General features: G+C 46.0%; 1 protein-coding gene across 2 annotated transcripts in view; it reads left to right on the forward strand.

Annotated features, from left to right (window-relative positions):
* The first annotated feature begins 483 nt into the window (after nucleotides 1–483).
* SCUBE1 (signal peptide, CUB domain and EGF like domain containing 1) overlaps nucleotides 484–27,312 on the forward strand; it is a 349,647-nt gene continuing 322,818 nt past the window's right edge. For both annotated transcript variants that reach the window (XM_075344232.1, XM_075344233.1), the window contains exons 1-2: nucleotides 484–612; nucleotides 5,281–5,403. In XM_075344232.1, the coding sequence (XP_075200347.1) occupies nucleotides 519–612; nucleotides 5,281–5,403 (217 nt within the window). In that variant the 5' untranslated portion in view covers nucleotides 484–518. The remainder of the gene's footprint in view (nucleotides 613–5,280; nucleotides 5,404–27,312) is intronic.

Consider the following 27,312-nt stretch of genomic DNA (forward strand, 5'->3'; position numbering starts at 1 on the left):
TCTGTACTGGGTCTGTACCGGGTCTGTACCGGGTCTGTACTGGGTCTGTACCGGGTCTGTACCGGGTCTGTACTGGGTCTATACTGGGTCTATACTGGGTCAGTACTGGGTCTATACTGGGTCAGTACTGGGTCAGTACTGGGTCTATACTGGGTCTATACTGAGTCTATACTGGGTCTATACTGGGTCAGTACTGGGTCAGTACTGGGTCAGTACTGGGTCAGTACTGGGTCTATACTGGGTCGCGGTCCGCACAGATCAGCGGACACTGACCATCTCTCTTCTCTGAAGCATCAGCGATTAAATAAGAGGAATCCTCCTGTACAAAAGAGGCGTGGCTTCACACTGCCCCTCCCTCCTTTACTACCGATTGGCTGTTTCCCTTTCCTCCTCGCCCTTTCCTTGTGCGTCTTAGCCAATCCGCGTGCGGCTGTCACTCCGTCCGTCCGTGTCGCCTGCAGCCTGGCAGTGCCGAGCGTGGCTCTTGCCTGGTAACATCAGCTGGTGCCGGCTCCGGGATGATGGGGGCTGCGGGCAGCACATGGTGGTATCTCTGCCTGATCGTCACGATCCTTCTCCGGGACAACCTCACCGGAGGCAGCGGAGCCCCAGGTAGGAGCCGCGGGGAAGTTTCCACTGTTGGGGGATTCTCTTATCTGAGCCCCTTGAACTTTTCTGTGGATGTGGAGCTGAGTGTGCGCGTATCCCTGCGCAGCGGAGGGAGCAGCATCTGCCGGTGATAGGCACATCACAGTATCATCCCTGCAAACTTTCCTAAATCTGCCCCTAACCCCCCTCTGCCCCCCTGCTGTCCATCCCCCCCTGCCAGTTACCTTTTCCCAACCCTCTGCCTGTCCAGCACAGATCCTGCCTCTCACAATACAGATATGGACTCCCCCTTTAAATTTTGCATTTTTGATTTAATGACTATTTACAAAATTCTGCCCCTCCCCCCTTTAAATTTTAAATTTTATTGCTACATTTAATTCCATTCATAACACCTGCGACGTCCGAAACAAGTATCCCCCCCCACTCCCCCCATTCCCAGCCCTTTTCCTGCAATCTGCTAATTGTAATTGGCCTTAAAGAAAAGATTGTATCATAATTATATTGACTTTAGCAGCGAAGGAGATGGAAGGCGACACGTCGTGCTTATTTATGTAGCCGGGGTAATCTGCTGTGATCTCCTGCGCCTGAGCCCCAGATGTTTAGACAGCGCCAAATTGTGAAAGAATCAATTAAATCTGAATTTCCAGGAAGATGGATATAAAGTATTGACATAAGAGGCATCAATCAGCCGCCTCTGGGGTACAGGGCTTTGTCATCCACAGGCGGGAGGGGTGGGGGGCTCTGCAAGTCAGCGGTGATTGTCCATAGATGTAGCAGAGCTGAGCCGGGCATTTACAGGTCCGTTCTTGCTCCTTCTATCTATCCATCCATTCATCCTTCTATCTATCCCTCTATCTATCTATCCCTCTATCTATCTATCCCTCTATCTATCTATCCCTCTATCTATCTATCCCTCTATCTATCTATCCCTCTATCTATCTATCCCTCTATCTATCTATCCCTCTATCTATCTATCCCTCTATCTATCTATCCCTCTATCTATCTATCCCTCTATCTATCCCTCTATCTATCCCTCTATCTATCCATCTATCTATCTATCTATCTATCCCTCTATCTATCCCTCTATATCTATCTATCTATCTATCTATCTATCCCTCTATCTATCCCTCTATCCCTCTATCTATCTATCTATCTATCTATCTATCCCTCTATCTATCCCTCTATCCCTCTATCTATCCCTCTATCTATCCCTCTATCTATCCCTCTCTATCTATCCCTCTATCTATCCATCCATCGATATTGTTATTTTTTTATCTACATTTAGCAGAGTTGATGAACATGAATGACAAACTCAACTTTTCTACTTCTAGTTGGATACATAACCATCAGGATCTGTCATCTCGCTGTAGCAGAGCTGGATTTGTAGTGAATACCGCAGATTTTGATTATCTAAAAGCAGAACAGTTGGATTTGTCATTCACGTGTTTCCTTTCTGCACCGTAATATACTAAAAATGTAATGGAAACCAGGAATATTCTTATGTTATCAACTGTGCTATGTTCAGATAGACCATAAGGATCTACCTATCTAGATGTAGCAGAGCTGATTAGAATACAGTCTGTCTATCTTTCGAACCATCCTTCAATCCTTCCTTCTATCCTTCCTTCCTCCTAGCCATCCTTCCTTCCATCATTCTATCCTTCCTACCTTCTATCTATCTTTCATTTCTTCTACCATCCTTCCTACCTTCCTTCCTTCTGTCCATCCTTCCATCAATTCTTCCACCCATCCTTCTATCCATCCTGGCTTCTAGCCATCCATCCTTCCATCTTTCTATCCTTCCTACCTTCCATCCTTCTATACATACTTCTATCCTTCCTTCTATCCCTGCTTCTATCCATCCTTCCTTCTATCCATCCATCCTTCTTTCCATCCTTTTTTTCCTTTCTTCCTTCCTTCTATCCATCCTTCATTCTATCCATCCTTCATTCTTTCTTTCTATCCATCCTTCCATCCTTCCTTCTATCCATCCTTCTTTCCATCTTTCTATCCTTTTTTCCTTCCTTCTATCCATCCTTCCTACCTTTCATCCTTCCTTCCTTCCTTCTATCCATCCTTCCTTCCTTCTATCCATCTTTCCTTCCTTCTATTCATCCTTCCTTCCATCCTTCTATCCTTTCATCCATTCTTCCTTATATCCAACCTTCCTTCCTCTTATCCATCCTTCCTTTGTCCTATCCATCCTTCCTTCTATCCATCCATCCTTAGTTCTATTCATCCTTCCTTCCATCCTTCTATCCTTTCATCCATTCTTCCTTATATCCAACCTTCCTTCCTCTTATCCATCCTTCCTTTGTCCTATCCATCCTTCCTTCTATCCATCCATCCTTAGTTCTATCCATCCTTCCTTCTATCCATCCTTCTATCCATCATCCTTCTATCCTTCCTTCTATCCATCTTTCCTTCCTTCTATCCATCTGTCCTTCCTTCTATCCATCTGTCCTTCCTTCTATCCATCTGTCCTTCCTTCTATCCATCTTTCCTTCCTTCTATCCATCTGTCCTTCCTTCTATCCATCTTTCCTTCCTTCTATCCATCTTTCCTTCCTTCTATCCATCTTTCCTTCCTTCTATCCATCTTTCCTTCCTTCTATCCATCTTTCCTTCCTTCTATCCATCTTTCCTTCCTTCTATCCATCTTTCCTTCCTTCTATCCATCTTTCCTTCCTTCTATCCATCTTTCCTTCCTTCTATCCATCTTTCCTTCCTTCTATCCATCTTTCCTTCCTTCTATCCATCTTTCCTTCCTTCTATCCATCTTTCCTTCCTTCTATCCATCTTTCCTTCCTTCTATCCATCTTTCCTTCCTTCTATCCATCCATCTCTCCTTCCTTCTATCCATCCTTCCATCCATCCATCTCTCCTTCCTTCTATCCATCTTTCCATCCTTCTACCCATCCTTCTACCCATCCTTCTACCCATCCTTCTGTCTATCCATCCTTCCTTCCTTCTATCCATCCTTCCAGCCATTCTTCCATCCTTCCTTCTATCCATCCTTCTATCCTTTTTTCCTACCTTCTATCCATCCTTCCTACCTTCCATCCTTCCTTCCTTCTATCCATCCTTCCTTCCATCCTTTTTATCCTTTCATCCATTCTTCCTTCTATCCAACCAACCTTCCTTCCTCTTATCCATCCTTCCTTTGTCCTATCCATCCTTCCTTCTATCCATCCTTCTATCCATCCTTCTATCCATCCTTCTATCCATCCTTCTATCCATCCTTCTATCCATCCTTCTATCCATCCTTCTATCCATCCTTCTATCCATCCTTCTATCCATCCTTCTATCCATCCTTCTATCCATCCTTCCTTCTATCCATCCATCCTTAGTTCTATCTATCCTTCCTTACTTCTATCCATCCTTCTATCCATCTTTCCTTCCTTCTCTCCATCTTTTCTTCCTTCTTTCCTTCCTTCTATCCATCCATCCTTCAATCCATGCTTCTATCCATCCTTCTATCCATCCATCTCTCCTTCCTTCTATCCATCCTTCCATCCATGCTTCTATCCTTCCTTCTATCCATCTTTCCTTCCTTCTATCCATCTTTCCTTCCTTCTCTCCATCTTTCCTTCCTTCTTTACTTCCTTCCTTCTATCTGTCTATCCATCCTTCCTTCCTACATCATTCTTTCCATCCATCTTTCATCCTCCCCACTTGTCGTCCGTGTGTCTGCCTCTTGCGTCTCGGCAGCGTCCGTTTTTTCCCTATACATAGATATTTTACGATGCACCTGATAAAATAAAGTTTCCCTGGTTAATCACTGAACTGTGTGTGTAACAGTCGGATGGCAGACTGCTGTTCTGTGCGGGATCCGATGTCTTTTTCTGCGCACCCATAGACACCGTGTGAAAAAACTGTCATCTGAGCGGCCGTATCGGATGACGTTGGTCAGATCGCGCTCCGATTTTCCCTCGGACGCTCACGTCCATATGATCCTCTCGTCTGAACGACTCCTGGATGTTTCCCTGTCGCACTGTACCTGATGTAGCAGAGCTGACTTTGTCATTTAAAGTGCTCCGTGCCATAACTACTAGTGATAATGTCCTGAATGAACGTGAACCTAATTAGCTCTGCTACATCATTGTCTGTTACTAAGCCCCTATATCTTTTTTTTTTTTCTGTATATAGATCCATCATGCGAGTGTATACACGTATAGCAGAGCCGATTTTGTTGTTTTACGATATTGTATCATGTCCACCTTTGCGATTCTGCCAGAAGTGGCTCCGACCTCTGTGTATAAATCGGCACCGATGTAGCAGAGCTGAATTTGTTTGCTAATTCTGCGTCATTTCTAGTCATCTATTGCATTGGGAAAGTGATAAGTGACTTAACAAACTCAGCTCTGCTACATCTGTCTATTGATTTGTTATTTCTTAATCGTTTCCGTTAGCCGTGTTTGTCACATCGTCCTGTCATTGTCTGCAGACGGGCCAATCTCGCCCAGAACCATTTCCTTTAACCATTTAATGATATTTTTCTACGTGCGGCTACGAGACGACCCCTTTGTTTCACCTGTGCCCCCCCCCCCTTTCGCTGGCATGTTTTTTTTTTTATCTGAAATAAAAAATAATATATATATATATATATAGTGAGCTCCCCCCTCATTCATTATAGTGTCCCCATCATTAATTAACCCCTTCTTCATTGCAGACAGTGACGAGTGTGCAGAGGGCACGGACGACTGCCACATCGACGCCATCTGCCAGAATACCCCGAAATCCTACAAATGTATCTGCAAGCCGGGGTATAAGGGCGAGGGGAAGCAATGCGAAGGTAGGAGGAAGAACATGGAGAAGAAATATTTGGCCGGGGTCCCTATTTGTTTGCACTGTTAAATCTTCGTAAATAGCTGAATTCCTGAACCGATTAATGCAGATTTACAGCTGCCGGCCCCGCAGCCCTGGTGTTTATTGGCCGAGGGCCCCTGCTGTGTCTGATAATTGTCCTTAAAGTACAGATACTTCTCGCAGGAGTCGCCCATTCATACATGCCAGTCTTGGGAAAACATGCTTGTGTGTCTGCACAATGACCTGTATACGTGCGGCGGAGAAAACGCATCTTGTGACGCTACCTTTAAATAAAGAAATAAATTAAAAAATGCATATATATATATAATATAATATAATATATATATATATATATATATATATATATATATATATATATATATATATTATACAGACACACCGTGTGCAGAATTATTAGGCAAGTTGTATTTTGGAGGATTTTTTTTTTTATTATTGATCAACAACTATGTTCTCAATCATCCCAAAAGACTCATAAATATCAAAGCTTAATATTTTTTGCAGTTGGAGGGTTTTTTTTTTTAGATTTGGCTATCTTAGGAGGATTCTGTTTGTGCAGGTAACTATTACTGTGCAGAATTATTAGGCAACTTAATAAAAACCAAATCTATTCCCATCTCACTTGTTTATCTTCACCAGGTAAACCAATATAACTGCACAAAATGTAGAAATAAACATTTCTGACATGCAAAAACAAAACCCCAAAAAATTAGTGACTAATATAGCCCCTTTTTTTTCTGATGACACTCAGCAGCCGACCATCCATAGATTCTGTCATTGCTTGATCCGTTTACGATCAACATTGCGTGCAGCAGCCACCACAGCCTCCAGACACTGCTCCCAGAGGTGGACTGTCTTCTCTCCCTGTAGATCTTACATTTTATGAGGGACCACAGGTTCTCTATGGGGTTCAGATCAGGTGAACAAGGGGGCCATGTCATTATTTTTTTCATCTGTTAGACCTTTACTGGCCAGCCACGCTGTGGAGTAGTTGGATGCATGTGATGTAGCATTGTCCTGCATGAAAATAATGTTTTTCTTGAACGATACCGACTTCTTCCTGTACCACTGCTTGAGGAAGTTGTCTTCCAGAAACTGGCAGTAGGTCTGGGAGTAAATCAGGTGATGTGCATCTCTGTAATGAGGAGGGGTGCGGTGTAATGACATCAACACCCTATATAAGGTGTGCTTAATTATTAGGCAACTTCCTTTCCTTTGGCAAAATGGGTCAGAAGAGAGATTTGACGGGCTCTGAAAAGTCCAAAATTGTGAGATGTCTTGCAGGGGGATTTGAGCTTCACTCCATCCTCAACCTGAAAAGGTCCCACAAGTTGATCTTTGATGATACCAGCCCATACCAGTCCCCACCTCCACCTTGCTGGCATCTGAGTTGGAGCGGAGCTCTCTGCCCTTTGCTGATCCAGCCTCTGGCCCATCCATCTGCCCATCAAGAGTCACTCTCATTTCATCAGTCCATAAAACCTTTGAGGAATCAGTCTTCAGATATTTCTTGGCACAGTCTTGACGTTTTATCTTATGTTTCTTGTTCAGAGGTGGTGGTTTTTCAGCCTTCCTTACCTTGGCCTGTCCCTGAGTATGGCACACCTTGTGCTTTTTGATACTCCAGTAACGTTGCAGCTCTGAAATATGGTCAAACTGGAGGCAAATGGCATCTTGGCAGCTTCACGCTTGATTTTCCTCAATTCATGGGCAGTTATTTTGCGCCTTTTTTGCCCAACACGCTTCTTGCGACCCTGTTGGCTATTTGCCATGAAACGCTTGATTGCTCGGTGATCACGCTTCAAAAGTTTGGTAATTTCAAGACTGCTGCCTCCCTCTGCAAGACATCGCACAATTTGGACTTTTCAGAGCCTGTCAAATCTCTCTTCTGACCCATTTTGCCAAAGGAAAGGAAGTTGCCTAATAATTAAGCACACCTTTATATAGGGTGTTGAGGTCATTACACCGCACCCCTCCTCATTACAGAGATGCACATCACCTGATTTACTTAATTGGTAGTTGGCTCTCAGCCTATACAGCTTGGAGTAGGACAACATGTATAACAAGCATCATGTGATCAAAATACTCATTTGCCTAATAATTCTGCACACAGTATATATATATATATATATATATATATATATATATATATATATATATATTATAGATAGAGAGAGAGAGAAATAAGTGTATGTGTGTATATATATATATATATCCATATGTATAGATAGAGATACTGTATATGATATATATACTGTGTGTACATATATATTTATGTGTGTGTATGTATATATTTACACAGCTCTGGCAAAAATTAAGAGACCACTGCAAGATTGTCAGTTTTTCCTCTTTATATTTTTGAGTAAAATGTAAATTGTTCTTTTATTCTATAAACTCCTGACGTCTCCGAATTTCCAAGCAATAAGTTTTGTATTTTTTTCTGAAAATGAGAAATGGTCAAAATAACAAAACAATGCACAAATAATGCAAAGAAAACAAGTTCATAATCATTTAGAAACAACAATACTAATAATGTTTTACCTCAGGAAGAGTCAGAAATCAATATTTTGTGGAATAACCATGATTTTTAATCCCAGCTTTCCTGCGTCTTGGCTGCTTTCCACCAGTCTCACACTGCTTTTGGGTGACCTTATGCCACTCCTGGTGCAAAAATGTAAGCAGTTCTTCTTTGTTTGATGGCTTGTGACTATCCATCTTCCTCTTGATTACATTCCACAGGTTATCAATGGGGTTCAGGTCTGGAGATTGGGCTGGTTATGACAGGGTTTTGATGTGGTGGTCCTTCATCCACACATTGATTGACCTAGCTGTGTGGCATGGCGCATTGTCCTGCTGGAAAAAACAGTCCTCAGAGTTGGGGAACATTGCCTGAGCAGAAGGAAGCAACTGTTTTTCCAGGATAACCTTGTATGCGGCTTGAGACATACGTCCTTCACAAAGATTAACCTCTCCAATTCCTGCCCAATTCCTGCCTTGCTGAAGCACCCCCCAGTCATCACCGATCCTCCACCAAATTTCAAAGTGGGTGCAAGACACTGTGGCGTATACACCTCTCCGGTCTCCGTCTAACCATTAGACAACCAGGTGTTGGGCAAGGCTGAAAAATAGATAAAGAAAATTCAACAAATATCTTTGCAAAGGATGTATGACTCAAGCCGCAAACAAGGTTATCCTGGTAAACAGTTGCTTCCTTCTGCTCAGGCAATGTTCCCCAACTCTGAGGACTGTTGTTTTTTCCAGCTGGACAATGTGCCATGCCACATACATAGGTCAATCAATGTGTGGATGAAGGACCACCACACCAAAACCCTGTAATGGTCAGCCCAATCTCCAGACCTGAACCCCATTGAAAACCTGCTTACATTTTTGCACCAAGAGTGGCATAAGGTCACCCAAAAGCAATGTGAAAGACTGGTGGAAAGCATGCATGAAAGATGCATAAAAGCTCAAAATCATGGCATGAAAAAAGCATGAAAGTTCAAAATGGTAGTGCTCGCTCATCACTAGTTACGAGTACTGAGCACCCGTGCATGGTAGTACTCTCTCATCACTAGTAGCGAGTACAGAGCACTCGTGCATGGTAGTGCCCACTCATCACTAGTAGCGAGTACAGAGCACCCGTGCATGGTAGTGCCCACTCATCACTAGTAGCGAGTACAGAGCACCCGTGCATGGTAGTGCCCACTCATCACTAGTAGCGAGTACAGAGCACCCGTGCATGGTAATGCTTGCTCATCACTGTCTGTTACTTTTATTTTACATGGAGGAGTAAAGCATTTAAGAATGGGTTGTCCGTTTAGTGGTAAGTCTGGCTCTGTTAACTTCCACATTGGTAGGTGAGCTAGGCAGGGCACATCACATCTTATAATACCAGCCGGGAGGCATCCACCACCTTTGTCACGGCGAGGACTGCTCTATGTTATTGACCTGTTCTACCTGACGCTGACTTTCTCACGATTCACCTGTTCTACGCCATCATAGCAGCTCTCTCTCTTCTGGGCTGCTTTGTCGACAGGGTGTGTCTTCTGGCGTCATTGTGATTGACAGCTGGCTCCCTGCAGTTAAGCAGTGGGGAGCCAGCTGTCAATCAACATGACGTTTGTAGTCACATCCCGTCGACAGAGCAGAGCGGAAGAGAAGCTGCTGCACTGTCAACGTGTCCTCAGCGGAAGCTGTCGAATTGCCGGCAGGAACTGTTTGTGACCACTCTATGCTGGCGGAGATGGGCACCGGGCACAACAGGTAGGTAGTTGGAAACTACCTGACTGGTCGTATTTAGGATCATGGTAAAAAAAATTCAAGAATCTCTGGCATTTTTTTGGGGGGAGGGGTGGGTGGTTTCCTAAACGCTAGAAGAATGGACTTGTCTCTTCTTTTAACCCCTTGCCATTTTTAGAAATCACAAGCAGTTAAAAGACGTTCATGTACAAAGGTCTCTTGTGAACAAGTTTTATGTTTTTAACTCCTTTTTAAGGGTACTTTTATAATGTCTGACAATATGCAGTCAGGGCCTAAACACCGGCCTCGCTCATAGTAACCAACGACATAAGGAAATAAGTGGCCCATAGCAACCAATCAGGATGCAGCTTTCATGTTCTCAGGTACAGGGCAAATACAAAAGCTGTCATCTGATTGGTCGCTTTGGGAATCAACTTTTTTTTTTTTTAGATACAGCGATCTTTATTGATAGATGGTAAAAGTGAACAACGACAGCTGACTGGCTGCTGAGTGAGAAATGGCGTTGCGTTCTGTTAGTATTGGTTTTTATAGGCGTCCCCCAGGTTAGGGTAACAATCTGGTAATTGTGAGTTATTTTTACCTGTCTGCGGCTTATGGGTCTATTTGTTAAGTACTTGTAATGAATAACATTACTTAGCTGAGATGACTGCAGAGGTATTTTGCATGGAGACGGCGAGGAATGTGACGTCTAGGTTTTCCTGAGCGGCCGGTATGTGCAGGACTGCTTAATGACATTGATTAATTTTAATTTTTTTTTTGTTTGTTTCAAGGCAATGCTATAGCTTCCCTGTGATAGTCCAGTATATCTCACCAGGCATATTTAATCTCCCAGAGGAGCATTGCATGGCCTGTAAGTCTCCTTACTCTGGCATGTCACTTGCCTCAAGGAGAAACATTTTTCTTTTTAGATTGTACACTATTGTAATGGTAATGAATGGCCTCCTCTGTAGTGAGTCACTATGTGCTGTTGTGCTCCGCCTCTCTGTCCACCCCCTTCTCTCCACTGGGTGCTGCCTCTCTGCTGGCCGCTATCCCTCCCCTGGGTGCCCCTCTCCGTCCACCACTTTCTCTCCCATGGGCGCCGCCACTCCGTTGGCTTCCATTCCTTCCCTGGGCTCCGCCTCTCTATCCACCCCCTTCTCTCCTCTGAATGCTGTCCCTCCTCTGGCGCCGTCTCTCCGTCGGGCGCCTGTACCTCCGCTAGGTGCCGCCTCTCTGTCGGGCCCACGTCCTTCCCCTGGGCGCTACCTCTGTCAAGCCCCTGTCGCTCCCCTTGGTGCCGCCTCTCCGTTGAGCCCCCATCCCTCCCCTGGGTGCCGCCTCTCTGTCACTCCCCCGTCTCTCACCTGGGTGACGCCTCTCTGTCGGGTCCCCGCCTTTACCCTGGGCACTGCCTCTCCATCGGGCCCCCGTCCCTCCCCTGGGCCCGCTTCTCTTTTGGGTTCCCGTCCCTCCCCTGGGCGCCGCCTCTCCATCAGGCCCCGTCCCTCTCATGGGTGCTGCCTCTCCATGAGGCCCCAGTCCCTCCCCTGGGCCCGCCTCTCCTTTGGGTTCCTGTCCCTCTCTTGGGTGCTGCCTCTCCGTCGGGCCCTGTCCCTCCCCTGGGCACTTCCTCTCCATTGGGCCCCTGTCCCTCCCCTGGGCGCTAGCTCTCTGTTAGCCCCTGTTCCTCCCCTGGGTGCCGCCTCTCAGTCAGCTCCCATCTCTTCCCTGTGCATCACCTCTCCATCAGCCCCCATCTCTCCCCTGGACGCCACCTCTCCGTCAGACCCCCGTCTCTCCCCTGTGCATCGCTTTTCTGCCCGCCCCCAAGCATCCCCACCTTTCCATTGACCCCTGTCTCCTCCGAATACCCTCGACCTTTCGGCTCGCCCCATGTCTCCCCCTGGGTGTCATGTCTCTGTCAGCCCGTGGCCAATGTAGAGTGACTCCATTCTCTGTAGTATGTTAATCAGCCATTGGGATTGAGATTTTTCACAAGTGGATTACCAGAAACCTTTACCGGATTAACCATTTTACCCCGCACTATGGATATGTTCATCTATTAATCTATATATGACCTTTTAGCCCGTTCCCATATGTCTGACAGCCGGGTCCATATTCACGACTCTATATAAATGAATAAAACACTTTGTAAACCAGGTCTACAGAAAACCTTTAGCTGAACAGCTTCATCTCCATTTATTTAATGCCGTCCACATCAAAGGCGCCCATTAGCCTTAAAAGCTTGCGTTTGAGAAGCCGAGCTCCTGCTCGCTGCTAAACCTCACTATATATCTGTGTCTCCCTTTAATCCCGGCCATTTTTCCCCCGGAATACCTGGTTTAGCGCAGTCTAGAATAGGATCGGAAAATCAAAACCTTGAGAGATTCCTGCAGAGCGCGATGCAAAGATCTGAATTGGTGAAGCGCAAATTCGTTTATTATTGGATTTTTAAGGAGAGAGGACATTGCTGATGGTGTCTGACTTGTTAGGGACACACCGCCTGGGCAACGGCTTTGATATTGGCCCCCGAAACATGGTTCAGGGGAAAATTTTTCACTTTATCTTTTTTTACGGATTTCCTAAGACATAGAGTCTTTATAATTAGCTATAATGCAAGAGGGACATCAGCATCAAGTGCTCAGTTTCCCTACAGCTCCCCCGCAGGTGAAATGAAGTATTGAACAGTTCCGATGAAGACAATAGGCGTTGAACATGTTCCTTTACTGCGTGGCCCAAAATAAAAGATCGCAATGTCATATCGCGATATAGCAAGATATCATTGGTAATGTGGTCAAATGTTTACTCTTGAGGGTGCTTTACACGAGACGACGGATCGTGCGATAGATCGTCGGGGTCACGGTTTTTGTGACGCACATCCGGCATCGCTTGTGACGTCGGGCTGTGTGACACTTCCGCGCGACGCAGTATCGCTCACAAATCGTGAGTCGTGTACTCGTCACTCGGTTTCATAATCTCGTTTAATCAAAATGGCGCCGGTTGCTCATCGTTCCCGGGGTAGCACACGCCGCTCCATGTGACATCCCGGGAACGATGAACAGCAGCTTATCTCCGTCCTGCGGCACCCGCCGGCAATGCGGAAGAAAGGAGGTGGGCGGGATGTTTACGTCACGCTCATCTCCGCCCCTCCGCTTCTATTGGGCGGCCGCTGAGTGACGTCGCTGTGACGCCAAACGTCCCTCCCACTTCAGGAAGTGGATGTTCGCCGCCCTCAGCGACGTCGCACGGGAGGTAAGTACGCGTGGCGGGGGGTTTACGACTTTGTGCGCCACGAGCAATCAATTACCCGTGACGCACAAACGACGGGGGCGGGTACGATCGATCGTGAAATCGCACGATTGGTCGTCCCGTGTAAAGCAGGCTTTAGAAGGAGATGCTAAGGATGGAAATAACTTCAAAAGTCTGAGTTTCATTAAAGGGGTATTTCCATCTTCAAGATCCTATCCCAATATGTAGTAGGTGTAATAATGATCATATTAGCAAATACCTCCAATTAGAAATGTAGTATAGTTCTCCTGATTAGTTATGTTTCTGTCCTGTGGTGTCCGGCTATAGAAGGTCAGTGTTTGGCTGCGCAAACTGATCCCTGACCTATCATTTCTGCTTGGTTTGCATCCCTTTCCCTTTAGGACCCTGTGGTGTTCCTTTGCCTGTCAGCTGCTTTTCATTAGTACTTCTCTTCTTCCTTTTATATACCTCAACTTCTTATTACTTGGTGCTGGTCATATTTCATGTACCTTTATCAAGTTTTCAGTGCTAGCACTCGGTTTGCATACATCTGAAGAAACTTGGTGCTTGTTGTAGTTCCTGTCTGAGTCAACTGGAGATAAGTTCTTTATTGTTTTCCCTTGTGTGTTAACCCTGTTTGTCTTTTTTTAGCACCTAGTATTAGCAAGTACCTACAATTAGAAATGTAGTATGGTTCTTCTGATTCACTATATCACTTCCTCATGTGCAGGGCATTGCAGGACCTTGGGTATCCATGTTTACAACCACGCATATAGTCACATTTAGCTAGTTGCTAGTGGTTATAACCATGGATACTTAAGATCCTGCAATGCCCTGAACAGGAGGTAAGAGACTTATATTTCTAATTGGAGGTATTTGGTAATATTTTTATTATTACACCTACTACGTATTGGGATAAGAACTTGGCGATGGGAGTACCCCTTTAAGCAACACTCTTTCAGAAGACCACTTATAACGGCTATGCACTATCCCCCACTCTGATCTTTTCGATATTACACTCTCTTATATTAACCAGGTGTCACGGGTGACAGTCATATGGATTCTGGCCATAGGAGGTCACAGCGTTTGGCTGCACAGAATGCTCCCTGACTTTCCATTGTTCCTGCTGTCCAATATTCATTGGTATAGGTAGCTTTCCTGCTGGATTCATCTCTCTCTTTTGGACCCAGCAGAAGCACGCCTTCCACCCAGCTGCTGATCATCAGTATTCTCTTGGTGCTTAAATACCCTTTCCTTCCTTGGACTGGTGCTGGTGATATTTTCCAGTCCATTCCAGCTCTGGTTGCAAGCAGGTGGCTTGTACTCCTCTGTGGTATGATTGCTAAAAACTTTGCTGAACATCTACTGGTGTCATTTTGCCCTATGTGTCCTCCTTGAGTCTTCTATAGTGTTTAGTGGGGTAGACGAACAGCTCATCCCATCTGTTCCCTATTTAGCGTCCAGCAATAGAGATACTGTTCATTGTTTTCCCTTGTTTTTTATCACTGTGTGTCCTTTAGCTCTTACTGGGGTTGACGAAGAGCTCATCCCATCCGTTCTCTACCTAGGGTCCAGATAAAGGCTGCTTTACACCAGACAATCTATCGTGCGATAGATCGTCGGGGTCACGGTTTTTGTGACGCACATCTGGCATCGTTGATGATGCCGGCCTGTGTGACACCTCCTAGCGACGCAGTATCGCTCACAAATCGTGAGTCGTGTACAGCTCGCTAGGTTCCATAATATCGTTTAATTTAGTTGTTCATCGTTTCCGTGGTAGCACACGCCGCTCCGTGTGACACCACGGGAACGATGAACAGCAGCTCACCTGCATCACGCGGCCGCCGCCGGCTATGTGAAGGAAGGAGGTGGGCGGGATGTTTACGTCCCGCTCATCTCCGCCCCTCCGCTTCCATTGGCCGGCGGCGGCCGTGTGACGTCGCTGTGACGCCGATCGTCCCTAACACTCCAGGAAGTGGACGTTCGCCGCCCACAGCGAGGTCGCACGAGAGGTAAGTAGTGTGACGGGGGTTACAGACTTTGTGCGCCACGGGCAGCGATTTGCCCGTGACGCACAAACGACGGGGGCGGGTACGATCGATTGTGAAATTGCACAATCGGTCGTACCGTGTAAAGCCCCCTTAAGGGTGAGCCAGGGTCAGGTATCCTGCTTGGCGCATAGGTGAGGAACCTATCTAGACTGGTGAGGAACCCCAGGGACCAGCTGTAGGTTTTGTCTGGGGTCACCATCTTTTAATTCCCTAGACATAGGGGTTTCCCTTCCCTTTCGCTGTTTGCTTGGTACTTCCCCATACGTAGCGTGACACCGATGTAGTGAAGATTTTGGTAAGATCCTCCAGAAAGGGCTGAAGAAATGACGTCCACAACCGGTCACAAGACCTTTCAAGACGTAACCATGTCCCGTCAAACATAGGGCTTGTGAAATTTAGGTTTGGGGCTTTCGGCTTTCCCCCTCACATACCTTCCCTTTGTTTATGGTGTGAAGTCCGGTAGGAGAGGGGCTTTCTCTGAGCAAACAGGAAAATTCAGAGTAATTAATCATACTTTATATGGGGCTCGGCCTCTACTTAAATTCTTCGGCCTAAATGTTTTTTCTCTATGAGGTTTTAATGCCTGGGCAATTAGTAACGTCACCCATAGCAACAGAAAGCTCTTGCGGTCAATGATTAATTCATCATTTTAACCAGGAAAATACAGTCACAGGAAAATGTTCCTATAAAACAACCGCAGCGCGTTCCTTCAGGCTCGGAAGACAGCGCTAGACTTCAGCAAATTTGTATAAGAAAATGAGTAATTTCTTGTGGAATTTTTCAGGAAGATTTTACCCTTCAAACTAGTGTTTTGGCTGTATAGGTCCCAGATCAACAAAAAAAATGATACCTGTCTTGTGGTGATCTGACGTGCCAGCGCTGAGAAATTTAGCTTTGACGCAACATGCAAATTAGCCTAGAAATCAATTGAGGGCGTGGCAAAGTACATCTACACGCCCTCAATGCACTTCCAAGCTAATTTGCATGTGGATTTAAAGCTCGATTTCTCAGCGATGGCACATCGGATCACTACCAGACAGGTATCGTCTTTATTGCTGTGATCCAACCTATACAGCCATACCGCTAGTTTCATTAGTAAAAAAAATCATGCCAGGCTTCCTTTTAGGATGATCTCTATACAGTACAGACCAAAAGTTTGGACACACCTTCTCATCTCTAGAACAACTGTTAAGAGGAGACTTTGTGCAGCAGACCTTCATGGTAAAATAGCTACTAGGAAACCACTACTAAGGACAGGCAACAAGCAGAAGAGACTTGTTTGGGCTAAAGAACACAAGGAATGGACATTAGAGCAGTGGAAATCTGTGCTTTGGTCTGATGAGTCCAAATTTGAGATCTTTGGATCCAACCCCCGTGTCTTTGTAGAAAAGGTGAACTGATGGACTCTACATGGCTGGTTCCCACCGTGAAGCATGGAGGAGGAGGTGTGATGGTGTGGGGGGGCTTTGCTGGTGACACTGTTGGGGATTTATTCAAAATTGAAGGCATGCTGCACCAGCATGGCTACCACAGCATCTTGCAGCAGCGTGCTATTCCATCCGGTTTGTGTTTAGTTGGACCATTTATTTTTCAACAGGACAATGACCCCAAACACACCTCCAGGCTGTGTAAGGGCTATTTGACTAAGAAAGAGAGTAATGGGGTGCTACGCCAGATGACCTGGCCTCCACAGTCACCAGACCTGAACCCAATCGAGATGGTTTGGAGTGAGCTGGACCGCAGAGTGAAGGCAAAAGGGCCAACAAGTGCTAAGCATCTCTGGGAACTCCTTCAAATCTGTTGGAAAACCATTTCTGGTGACTACCTCTTGAAGCTCATCAAGAGAATGCCAAGAGTGTGCAAAGCCGTAATCAAAGCAAAAGGTGGCTACTGAGAAGAACCTAGAATATAAGACATATTTTCAGTTGTTTCACACTTCTTTAAGTATTTCATTCCACATGTCTTAATTCATAGTTTTGATGCATTCAATGTGATTCTAGTCATGAAAATAAAGAAAACTCTTTGAATTAGTAGATGTGTCCAAACTTTTGGTCTGTACTGTATATGGAACATTAGAGAAGCAAGAGTACATGATCAGGTAGATAGTCGGGGGTCTGTGTGAACTGTAGGATCCAATATGGTGGATTTGGCATGGATTATGCACCAAAAGCCACTACAATTCATGGAAGTTTCCCACACAGGTTTTTAGTGCCACTGCCCAAAGAAACAAATCTGCATCTGAAGTTAGGCCTCATTCACACAGTGTAGGGCCGTTTTGTGCTGACTAACACACCGGCCCTCACTGTAACACTACCACCACCAAAGGCTCATCTGGTGACAGCAGAGGCCGATGCATAGCTCTCCCTAAGGTCTCCATCGTTGGCGGCCATCATTTCTGCTCGGAGTGAATCGACTCATCAGTGACCAGACCAGCACTGAGGTCCCCTGGTCCCTCATTCACTGTAGATGACACCTGTGCCTGGTGGTGTGGTCAGGTACCTTGCAGGTTGTCGACCACGCAGATGTTGGCGGTTTCGAATTGTGCGACGCAACACTTGGGGGGCCTCTCACCTCCCTTAAATGTTTTTGGAGTTGTGTGGCATTCATCATCCCGTTCCGCAGGGCGTTGATCACACTGAATCGGTCATCAGTGTGGGATGTGGGAAAAGGACTTCTCTGCCTTTCTGTGACTTTTCCAGTCTCTCTGTATCTCTATTCAACCTGCTGATGACACTCTAAGCTCAGTAGCCACTTCAATCTCAAAACATCCTGCCTGAAGACTCGCAATGGCACGGTGCTGCGGATCAATTGTTAGGTGTCGTCTTGGTCTCATTATGTCAAAATGTGAACAGCACGATAAGGAGGACGGTTTAATACCAATAAATAAGTAGCCATTACTAAAAAGAGCTGTTCACAAATGATTGCATACATGTAAAACAACTAGTGCAGATGGTACTCGCCCTCCTCGGGTCCAGTGCTGCTGCACTGGTCTTTGTGTTTTTGGCTGCAGCAGTAACATTACAATTACAGCACACATGACCGCTGCAGTCACTCACTGAGCTCAGAGGCTCTGCTAAAATAGATGGCATGAGCTGCTGATCTCAGTGATTGGTTGCAGCGGTGATCTCAGCTGTAGTTATGATGTCACTGCTGCCACCAAAACGCAGAGATCGGCGCAGTGGCAGAGAGATGGTGCTGGACTCGCGGATGGAGAGTGCTAACTGTTGTTTTTGTTGTTTTATAGATATGCAGTCGTTTGGGCACATTTTATACCCGTTTTTAAAAATCTGGATGTCCAGTGCCCCTTTGGTTGTACTCCTCCTAATTTTGCTTATACCCCTTAGGTAGCCAGCCGAATCACTACCAATTCTTCCATGCACATTAACGCTCAGCATTTTCAAGGGGAGAAAGCTGCCGCCAGACAACTTTGGCAGTGGCTTTTGTTTCCTGAATACCAAAAGATTAAGGGCCCATTCATCATTTGCGATTTATTGACGTCAATTTTATTTTTTCGTCTGGTGATATTTTTTTTTTGTACAAAGCTTTTCAATTTGGGGAACACTGTACATGTTTTTTCCATAAATATCCAAAAATGCTTTTTTTTTTTTTTTTATATATACTTTCTTTAGCCACATTTTTTTTACTTTAGCACCAAAAGTTGCAAATCCTCGTATTACATTGAAACCAGTAGGTTTGGGGGAGGAACTGGAGTGAGAAGTGTCAAAATAAAAACCAAAAACCACATTTGGTAAATTTCACATTTTATGAATCGGGGCTAAAACATTTGGAAAAGAAAAGTTGTCTAGGACAAAAGTCAAAAAAGAAAGACCACTTAAAAGATAGCACAAATAATAAACAGCAAACAAAGTGGGAAAACTGCAGTGATTAATCGGGGTGTAAGTGTTTTAAATTTCAGCTGCCCAAACCATCGTTGAAGAAGAGTCGGGTGACCCCTATACACATCGGACAGGGTCAGATCATTGGCTGCAGCCCACTCTGATCTAATGTTTTGAGCACCAGACAGCAGCAGGATCCCCCCCCATCCTAGCAGCTGATCGCTGGTGGATTTTTGTCGCCCAGGGTTATGGGGTACTCGGTCCCGGGCGGTGTATAACTGGGGAAATATCATTTGGTGGCCGTTGCCCGGTTCCGTGCCCTGGGAGCTTTTAAAAAGACTGTTTACAGGGGAATTAAATGAAAGTTCACACCTAACGCCACTTGCGGTTTGAGCTATGTGGATGGAGCCGCCGCTGCACAGTTCTCTCTACTGGGGCTGGTGTTGGTGGCAGCCTGGATGTTAGGCCCTCGACAAGCAGGGTCGGGCCCCAGAGGATAGGTGAGGTAGATGCGTGTTGAAAGAAGGTAGGCCACACAAGGGGTTGCAGTGTAACTGGTTCCTTTCCTCACGGCAAGGTGGAAACTGGTCACCCGAGGAAGGCTGGTGCTTACCACAGGTTCCCTTAGTCCCAGTGCTGGTTTAGTAACCTGGTGGCTTCTTTCCCCTGCACCTGTCTTTGGTTGGTGGGTCCCCGTGGCTTGAAGCAACTGGGGGTCCCCTCCTGGTAGTCTCTTAACGGTAGTCCGTGTGACAGTAGTGTGAACCCTGTGGGGTCAGAGTCTCTGGTCCTGTCCCCGGATCTCCCGTTGCCACTGAGTCCCAAACTTCAAGGTCAGTGAGGTCCTTGATGGTCCCCTCACTGTGCAGATTGTATCAGGTCTGCCTGGAGCATTTGCCTGACCAAGGATTTTGTACTCCGTCGGTGCGTAGTTCCAGGAGTACTCCACCGGCAACTAACTGACTGGGCCCTCAGCTCACTGTCTCACTCCTATCAGTGCATCTGCTCACTTCCTCTCTCTGTCACCGACTCTTGCAGACTGCTTGTCTGACTGTCCACTGTCTGCCCCTCCCAGCTGGTCGTCTAGTGGACTGGATCAGCTCCACCTCTAAGTGTCCATCCATGGGTCCTACCCAAGTCTGGTACCAGTCTATGGGAATTTGGGGAAAAACAGGGAATAACCGGAATGTTTTTGTTGTTACCGGCACTGGTCTTCTGGGTCCCTGGGGGTAGGCCCTGCATCCTGGTGGAGATCCAGTACCTTGTAGCTCCCTGATGGCTTCAGGGGCACTACAGATTTGGCTGGAGCCCAATTCCATCTAAAGTTTTGGGCACCAGGCAAATGCAGGATCTCCCTCACCATAGCAGCTGATCGCCAGTGGATTCAAAGATCAGCTTCAAACATAGGAGTCTTAAATTGGAAGAGGTGTTGCCCTGATAGGAAAACCCCTTTAAGTTTAGTCTTTTATTATTCTTATTTTTAGTTTTAGGTGGTTTTTTTTTTATATTTTTAGACCTCTTAGCTTGCTGCGCCGTAAAATCTAGTCACCGTTTGGAATGTGTCTCGGGAGATTTTATATATTTGAAGTACACTTTAGCACCAGGTCTAGAACGGTCACTTCAAAGTCGCAGGTTGTAACAAACTTGTGTGGAATTCATGTTACGTGGTCAAGTTAATAGTTACAGTTGTATGTCTGAGGAGTTTACTTCCAATGGACATTTATGTGCATTTGTGTTCTAACGGCTCCGCGAGGCTTCGCGTTGATATTGTCCGGTTGGATCTTACGGCCAATCTTCGTAGACTGGAAACCTAAATTTGCTTTTGTTGGATTAGTCTTGCCCCAACTCTTACTAGTTAGGTTGATCCAGGCTATACTTTGGTTTTGGCAGTCGAGGACCTCCTAGCCGAATTCCATCGAAATTCGAACCTCCCCTCCCAAAGACTCTTGAAAGACAAAGATCAGATTGTTCAGTACTTCTCGGACAACGTTACACTATCATTCACTTACACAAGGAATCATTGCTCCTCGATCAATAATATACCTTTCCACCCACCCTTCCCAAAAATGTTTGCAATATATCCAAACATATATGCCTGTTTTATAATGCTTTATAGGTTTTATATACGTCTTGATGGTCAAGGTGACCGAGTCTTTTAAAACTTGAATTTGCCAATTTTTCTTTCCAAAATTTTAGATTTGCAAGGAATTGAAGGCACTCCAAAACCTTTTTAATTCTCTTTAAAAATGTGTATGACACTCCGAGGTCTTCTAGGACTGTATTCAACCCCTTCAAGCTCTTTAACACATAGCAATCTCAATATATATTTGTGTCATGAGTGTGTCACAGGTGACAGGCAGTCATGTGGTTTCTGACAATAGAAGGTCACAGCGTTTTAGCTGTGCAAAACGCTCCCTGACTTTCTATTGTTCCTGCTGTTAGTATTCATGGTACTAGGTAGCTTTTCTACTCGGTTTTCAGCTCTTCCCCTTTAGGACCCAGTGGAGCTCTTCTTCTGTCCAGTTGCTGATTATCAGTATTACCCTAGTGCTTAAATACTGCCATCTTCCCTGGATTGGTGCTGGTGATATTATTCTGTTCTTTCAAGCTCTGGATGCAAGCAGGTTGCTTGCACTCATCTGTGGTATCATTGCTGAAACTTTGCTGAACTTCTGCCTCAGTTATCTGTGGATAAGTAGTTCATGCTTTTTCTCCCTGTGTGTCCTCCTTGTGTCTTCTTTAGTGTTTAGTGGGGTTGACAAAGCGCTTATCTCACCTGTTTCCCATTTAGGTTCCTCACCTGAGACCTGAACCTAGAGATCTCTATTGCTGGAACCTATCTATGGTGGTGAGGGACCGCAGGGAACAGCAATAGGATTGGTCAGTGGTCACCATCTCCCCTTTACTAGATTCAGGGTTCCCCTTCCCTTCCTTTTCGCCATTCGTGTGGTACCTCCCTACACCTAGCATTATGTGTAATATGTGTTATGAACATAAATCTCTCATACACAGTTAATGGAAAAGGGGAAGGTGCAGCTACACCCAAGTAATCCCTGTACAGACTAAAAGACCCTAGCCACACCACTAACAGCATCACCTCGGAGCTGGCTCCCTAAAACGCTGTCGAGGAGTTTCTCATGCCTCCGGAAGCACCAGGGGGAGGAAGGTGTGCAGAAACAAACAGAAACGCAGGGTGAGAGAAACTGAAACAAGATCAAATAAGGAGAAAGGAGTAGGGGCTGTGAAGGAAAACACAACAACTCCCAACAGGAACTCAGCTAGTGTTTACTATAAAGGTAAACCCCTAAGTTGAAGGGCTATAGTGGTATAGCCAGCCTGTAAGTGCAGTAAGAAGTGAACATATGTAACCCATCCCACAATGTGATGGGGCAAACATTTACGGGAAAATGAGAAACACCTGGAGAGAAGCAAACCAAGAAAAGAAAACAAAGATCATAAGAACCATCAGCATTTGGAGAGAGCAGAAGAGGCAATAGCCCAGCAGACAGGGGAACTGACCATGAAATCACAGGTCACTGGATTGAATCCCCAAACCGAGCCATGACAATATGGCTATAGGTATACGGATGGTAACCATTCATCACTGATTCGCTGTGACGTCCTCTTACTTGAGCTGTGACATCCGCTCACCATTATCCTCCTTTGAGTTGTGACGTCCTTTCACTATCCAGATTCACAGCAAAATATGTAAAGCGGGCTTTACACGCTACAACAAATCTAACGATGTGTCGGCGGGGTCACGTCGTAAGTGACGCACATCCGGCACCGTTAGTGTTGTTGTAGCGTGTGACAGCTACGTGCGATTGACTGTAAAACCGTTCATCGCATACACGTCGTTCATTTCCTTAAAATTGCAAGTCGGGTTGTTCAATGTTCCCGAGACAGCACACATCGCAGTGTGTGACACCCCGGGAACGATGAACAGATCTTACCTGCGTCCCGCAGCTCCTGCTGGCAATGCGGAAGGAAGGAGGTGGGCGGGATGTTTACGTCCCGCTCATATCCGCCCCTCCGCTTCTATTGGCCGGCTGCCGCGTGACGTCGCTGTGACGCCGAACGTCCCCTCCTACTCCAGGAAGTGGATGTTCGCCGCCCACATCGAGGTCGTATGGAAGGGTACGTACGTGTGACGGGAAATAATCGTTTGTGCGACACGGTCAACAAATTGAACGTGCCACATATACGATGAGGGCGGGTACGATCGCATATGATATCGTATGTGATATCGTATTGTGTAAAGCAGGCTTTACTTATATGATGAATTTGAAACTTGCTCTCCATTAGTGAGAAATGAGCAGGGCTAGCATAAGGTCGAATCCAAACATCTGTGTATCATGGTCTAGACCGCGATGCTCAAACAGAGCTGATGACCTTGGTTGCCAACTTGGCTTTTATTTTTTTTCTGGACAGTTTTAATTATTAAAAAATCACTAGAACAGCTTGTCCCCCTGCCATAGAGATAGTTCTGTTTCATATAACTTGTTCTTTTTTTTTTTTTTTTTTTTTTTTTTTTACTGCACTATTCTAAGTCCTGTTGTGTATAAATACGTGACTCTTCAGATTTTGTGTTATACCATGCCTGATGAAGAGACCTGAGTAGTCTCGAAAGCTTGCAATTATTACCATCTTTTCAGTTAGCCATTAAAAGGTATCAACCACTGAGGACTCTCTGTTCTTTTAAACAATTTTTTTAAAAAATCACTGACAGACTATTTTTTGTACAGACACATTGGAAAACCATCATAAATCATTGTAATAAGTGATACATGTCTACAGCCTATAATTCTGATATGAAGACCTCAGATGCATCTACTTCCTCACAGTACCTGTAATTTAGTGAGACGCTGAACCTGCTCCTTGGTGCTCCCCCTCATTTCTGGGACGTTGTATCAATCATCAGATGGCATGCTTATGGTGTCTATTAACATCCAGGCCCCTAGTTTCTGTTCTGTCCGAGGACATGGGACATAACGGGGGCATAACCATGCCCCATATTCTTGGACTGCAGGTGGCTATCTTGAAGAAGTCCCAGTTGTCCCAGAAATGAGGGGGAGCACAAAGGAGCAGCTCCAATGTCACACTGAATTACAGGTACTGTGAGGACGGGGAACAGCGCTATGGATCTGATCTTTATAGTTTATTTTTATTTGGGCAGGGACAGTAGAATATATATATTTTTTTTTAACTTCCCCCAAAGTACCCCTTTTAATAGCAATTCCTTTTAGGTTAGACATTCCATTTTTGTCTGAAAACTGAACACATAAATGATTGCACGCGGTTATGAGCCGTTCTGTGTGTTTTGCCTTCTGGATATTTTATGGGTTAATCAACAACTGAAGTATTTGGCCACAGAGTCAATTCTTCAAATCCGAAATAAAGATCTTGACCCAGTAATTAGCATCTTGTTCACTATCCGAACATTCACCTTAATTAATAATTAAACCAATGGGATTAGTCCTCTTTGAACTGCGACCGGAGATATCCAACTAGAACGTGAATGTCTGCGGGGCACGGAGCCATTCTCAGGTTTTTCCTTTTGCGTTTCTATTTCTAGGCTGCTTTTTTTTTCCTTTTCTACTGATCTGACATCTTTAGGTTCACTTCCCTGCGGGTTTACAGAGGCCGCCTAATCGTTCTAATTTATACCGTAGACAGAACACTACATGGGAAATATTTCCAATTGGTACGGTTTTTTGGCTGTTTTTTTTTCTCCCTCTTCTTTATAAAGATATTGTTCCTCTACATATAGTATATAAATTGTGACTTTTGAGATGATCATCCAAAATTGCAGAGAAAGATGGTCTTCTGGAAGCACAGGGACTTGTAGGCACTAGTTCGGCTTGTGGAGGTCCGGCTAGTGAAGGAAGTCTTAAGGCAGCGTCACACAGTACGATATATCGTGCGATCGTACCCGCCCCCGTCGTTTGTGCGTCACGGACAATTTGTTGCCCGTGGCGCACAATGTCGTTAATCCCCGTCACACGTACTTACCTCCCTAACGACGTCGCTGTGGGCGGCGAACATCCTCTTCCTGAAGGGGGAGGGACGTTCGGCGTCACAGCAACGTCACACAGCGGCCGCCCAATAGAAGCGGAGGGGCGGAGATGAGCGGGACGTAACATCCCGCCCACCTCCTTCCTTCCTCATTGCCGGCGGCCGCAGGTAAACTGCAGGTTGTCGTTCCCGAGGTGTCACACGGAGCGATGTGTGCTGCCTTGGGAACGATGAACAACCAGCGTCCTCTACAATCAACGATTTTTTAAAAAGGAACGACGTGTCAACAATGCACGATAAGGTGAGTATTTTCCATCGTTAGCGGTCGTTCCTTGCTGTCACACGCAACGGCGTCGCTAACGATGCCAGATGTGCGTCCGGAATCCGTGACCCCGGCGATATATCGTTAGATCCGTTGTTGTGTGTGACGCCGCCTTTAGGCTATGTGCCCAAGGAAGAAAGTAACCGCGGATTTTGCCACAGACTTTCTAGATTTTCCAGATAAATCCGCGGGTTTACGCAAGTACAGACACTCCCCATGTTATCTTATGGGATTTGGGGAGTGCTGTATCAATGCTGCGGTATGTGCGGCTGCGGAAAATGCTGCGAATTTCCCGCAGCCGCACGTAACTGCATGTCCATTATTCACTGCGGAATTATCTGCGGAATTCCCGCTCCTCCACTATGGAGATACAGGGCGGGAATTCCACACGAAATCCGCAGGTTTACCGCAACAACTCTGCAGAAATACCGCAGCAATGGATAGCTGCAGATTCCGGGGAGCAGCTGTGTGAACCTGCGGAAACACCTGCAGAAACGTCCGCAGGTACGATCTCCCGTGGGCACATGGCCCCAACAGGCAATGCTCCCTAGGAAAAAACTGTATGCAAATTAACTCTCCTCTAGAAGGAATAAACAGTCTCTCTGCTTGCTACCTATAGTATGTGTATGTAGATCGATATCTAACACATTATTCAGGCAGCATGAAATGTCGGGAAAAAAATCCTTATGATGGATACTAAGGCATTTTGGAAAAAACAGCTGAAGGAATGTGAAAATTACAACTTGTTTTTTTCCCCCCATTTTTTTTATCAATTCTCTCCCTCATTTTCTCATGCTCTCGTGTTCTTTCTTTTCTCTATCTCATTTATTCTCTTTCTCGTTCTCTTCTTGCTTTCCTCATTGTCCTTTACTATTCTCTTTGTTCGTTTTCCTCATTCTCTTGTTTTTCTCTCTATCTTTCCTCTTGTTTTCTTCTGTCTTGTTCTGTTTTTTTTTTTTGTCTTTCTTTCTTTCTTTCTTTGGCGTTGTTTTCTCTTCTCTCTCTTTTCTACTTTGTCTTCCTTGTTATTTTCTTCTCTCTTTCTTGCTTTTTTTTATACTCTCTCTTGTCTTCCTCTCCTCTTGTACTTTTCTCTTGTTTTCTTCTCTTTCTATTCATTTTTAATCTCTCTCGTTTTCCTCCTTTTTTTTTTCTCTTGCTCTCCCCTCTTTCCCCCTCTCTCCCTCTCCTTCCTCTTCTCTCTCCCCCCCTCTCTCTCTCTCTCCCCCTCTCTCCTCCTTCTCTCTCTCTCTCTCTCTTCCTTCCGTCCTCTCCTTCCTCCCCCTCTCTCTCCCCCTCTACCCGTCTCTCTCCTCCTTCTCTCTCTCTCTCTCTCCCGTCCTCTCCTTCTCTCCCCCCTCTACCCCGTCTCTCTCTCCTCCTTCTCCCTCTCTCTCTTTCTCTCCCTCCCTCCCTCTCCCCCTCTCCCTCTCTCTCTCCCCCCTCTCTCTCTCCCCTCTCTCTCCCTCTCTCTCTCTCTCTCTCTCTCTCCCCCTCCTTTCCTCCTCTCTTCTCTCTCTCTCTCTCTCTCTCCCTCCCCCTCTCTCCCTCCCTCTCTCTCCCTCCCCCTCTCCCCCTCTCTCTCTCCCCTCTCTCTCTCCCCCTCTCTCTCTCCCCCCTCTCTCTCTCCCCCTCTCTCTCTCCCCCTCTCTCTCTCCCCCTCTCTCTCTCCCCCTCTCTCTCTCTCCCCCTCTCTCTCTCCCCCTCTCTCTCTCCCCCTCTCTCTCCTCCCCCTCTCTCTCTCCCCTCTCTCTCTCCCCCTCTCTCTCTCCCCTCTCCTCTCTCTCGCCCCTCTCTCTCTCTCTCCCCTCTCTCTCTCTCCCCCTCTCCTCTCTCTCTCCCCCTCTCTCTCTCCCCCTCTCTCTCTCCCCCTCTCTCCCCCTCCTTTCTCTCTCTCTCTCTCCCCCTCTCTCTCCCCTCTCTCTCTCTCTCTCTCTCTCTCTCTCTCCCCCCTCCTTTCTCTCTCTCATCTCTCTCTCTCTCTCTCTCTCTCCCTCCCCCTCTCCCCCTCTCTCTCTCCCCCCTCTCTCTCTCCCCCTCTCTCTCTCCCCCTCTCTCTCTCCCCCCTCTCTCTCCCCCTCTCTCTCTCCCCCTCTCTCTCTCCCCCTCTCTCTCTCCCCCTCTCTCTCTCCCCCTCTCTCTCTCCCTCTCTCTCTCTCTCC

This window comes from Anomaloglossus baeobatrachus, chromosome 4 (assembly GCF_048569485.1).
Source record: "Anomaloglossus baeobatrachus isolate aAnoBae1 chromosome 4, aAnoBae1.hap1, whole genome shotgun sequence".
NCBI classification, from domain to species: Eukaryota; Metazoa; Chordata; class Amphibia; order Anura; family Aromobatidae; genus Anomaloglossus; species Anomaloglossus baeobatrachus.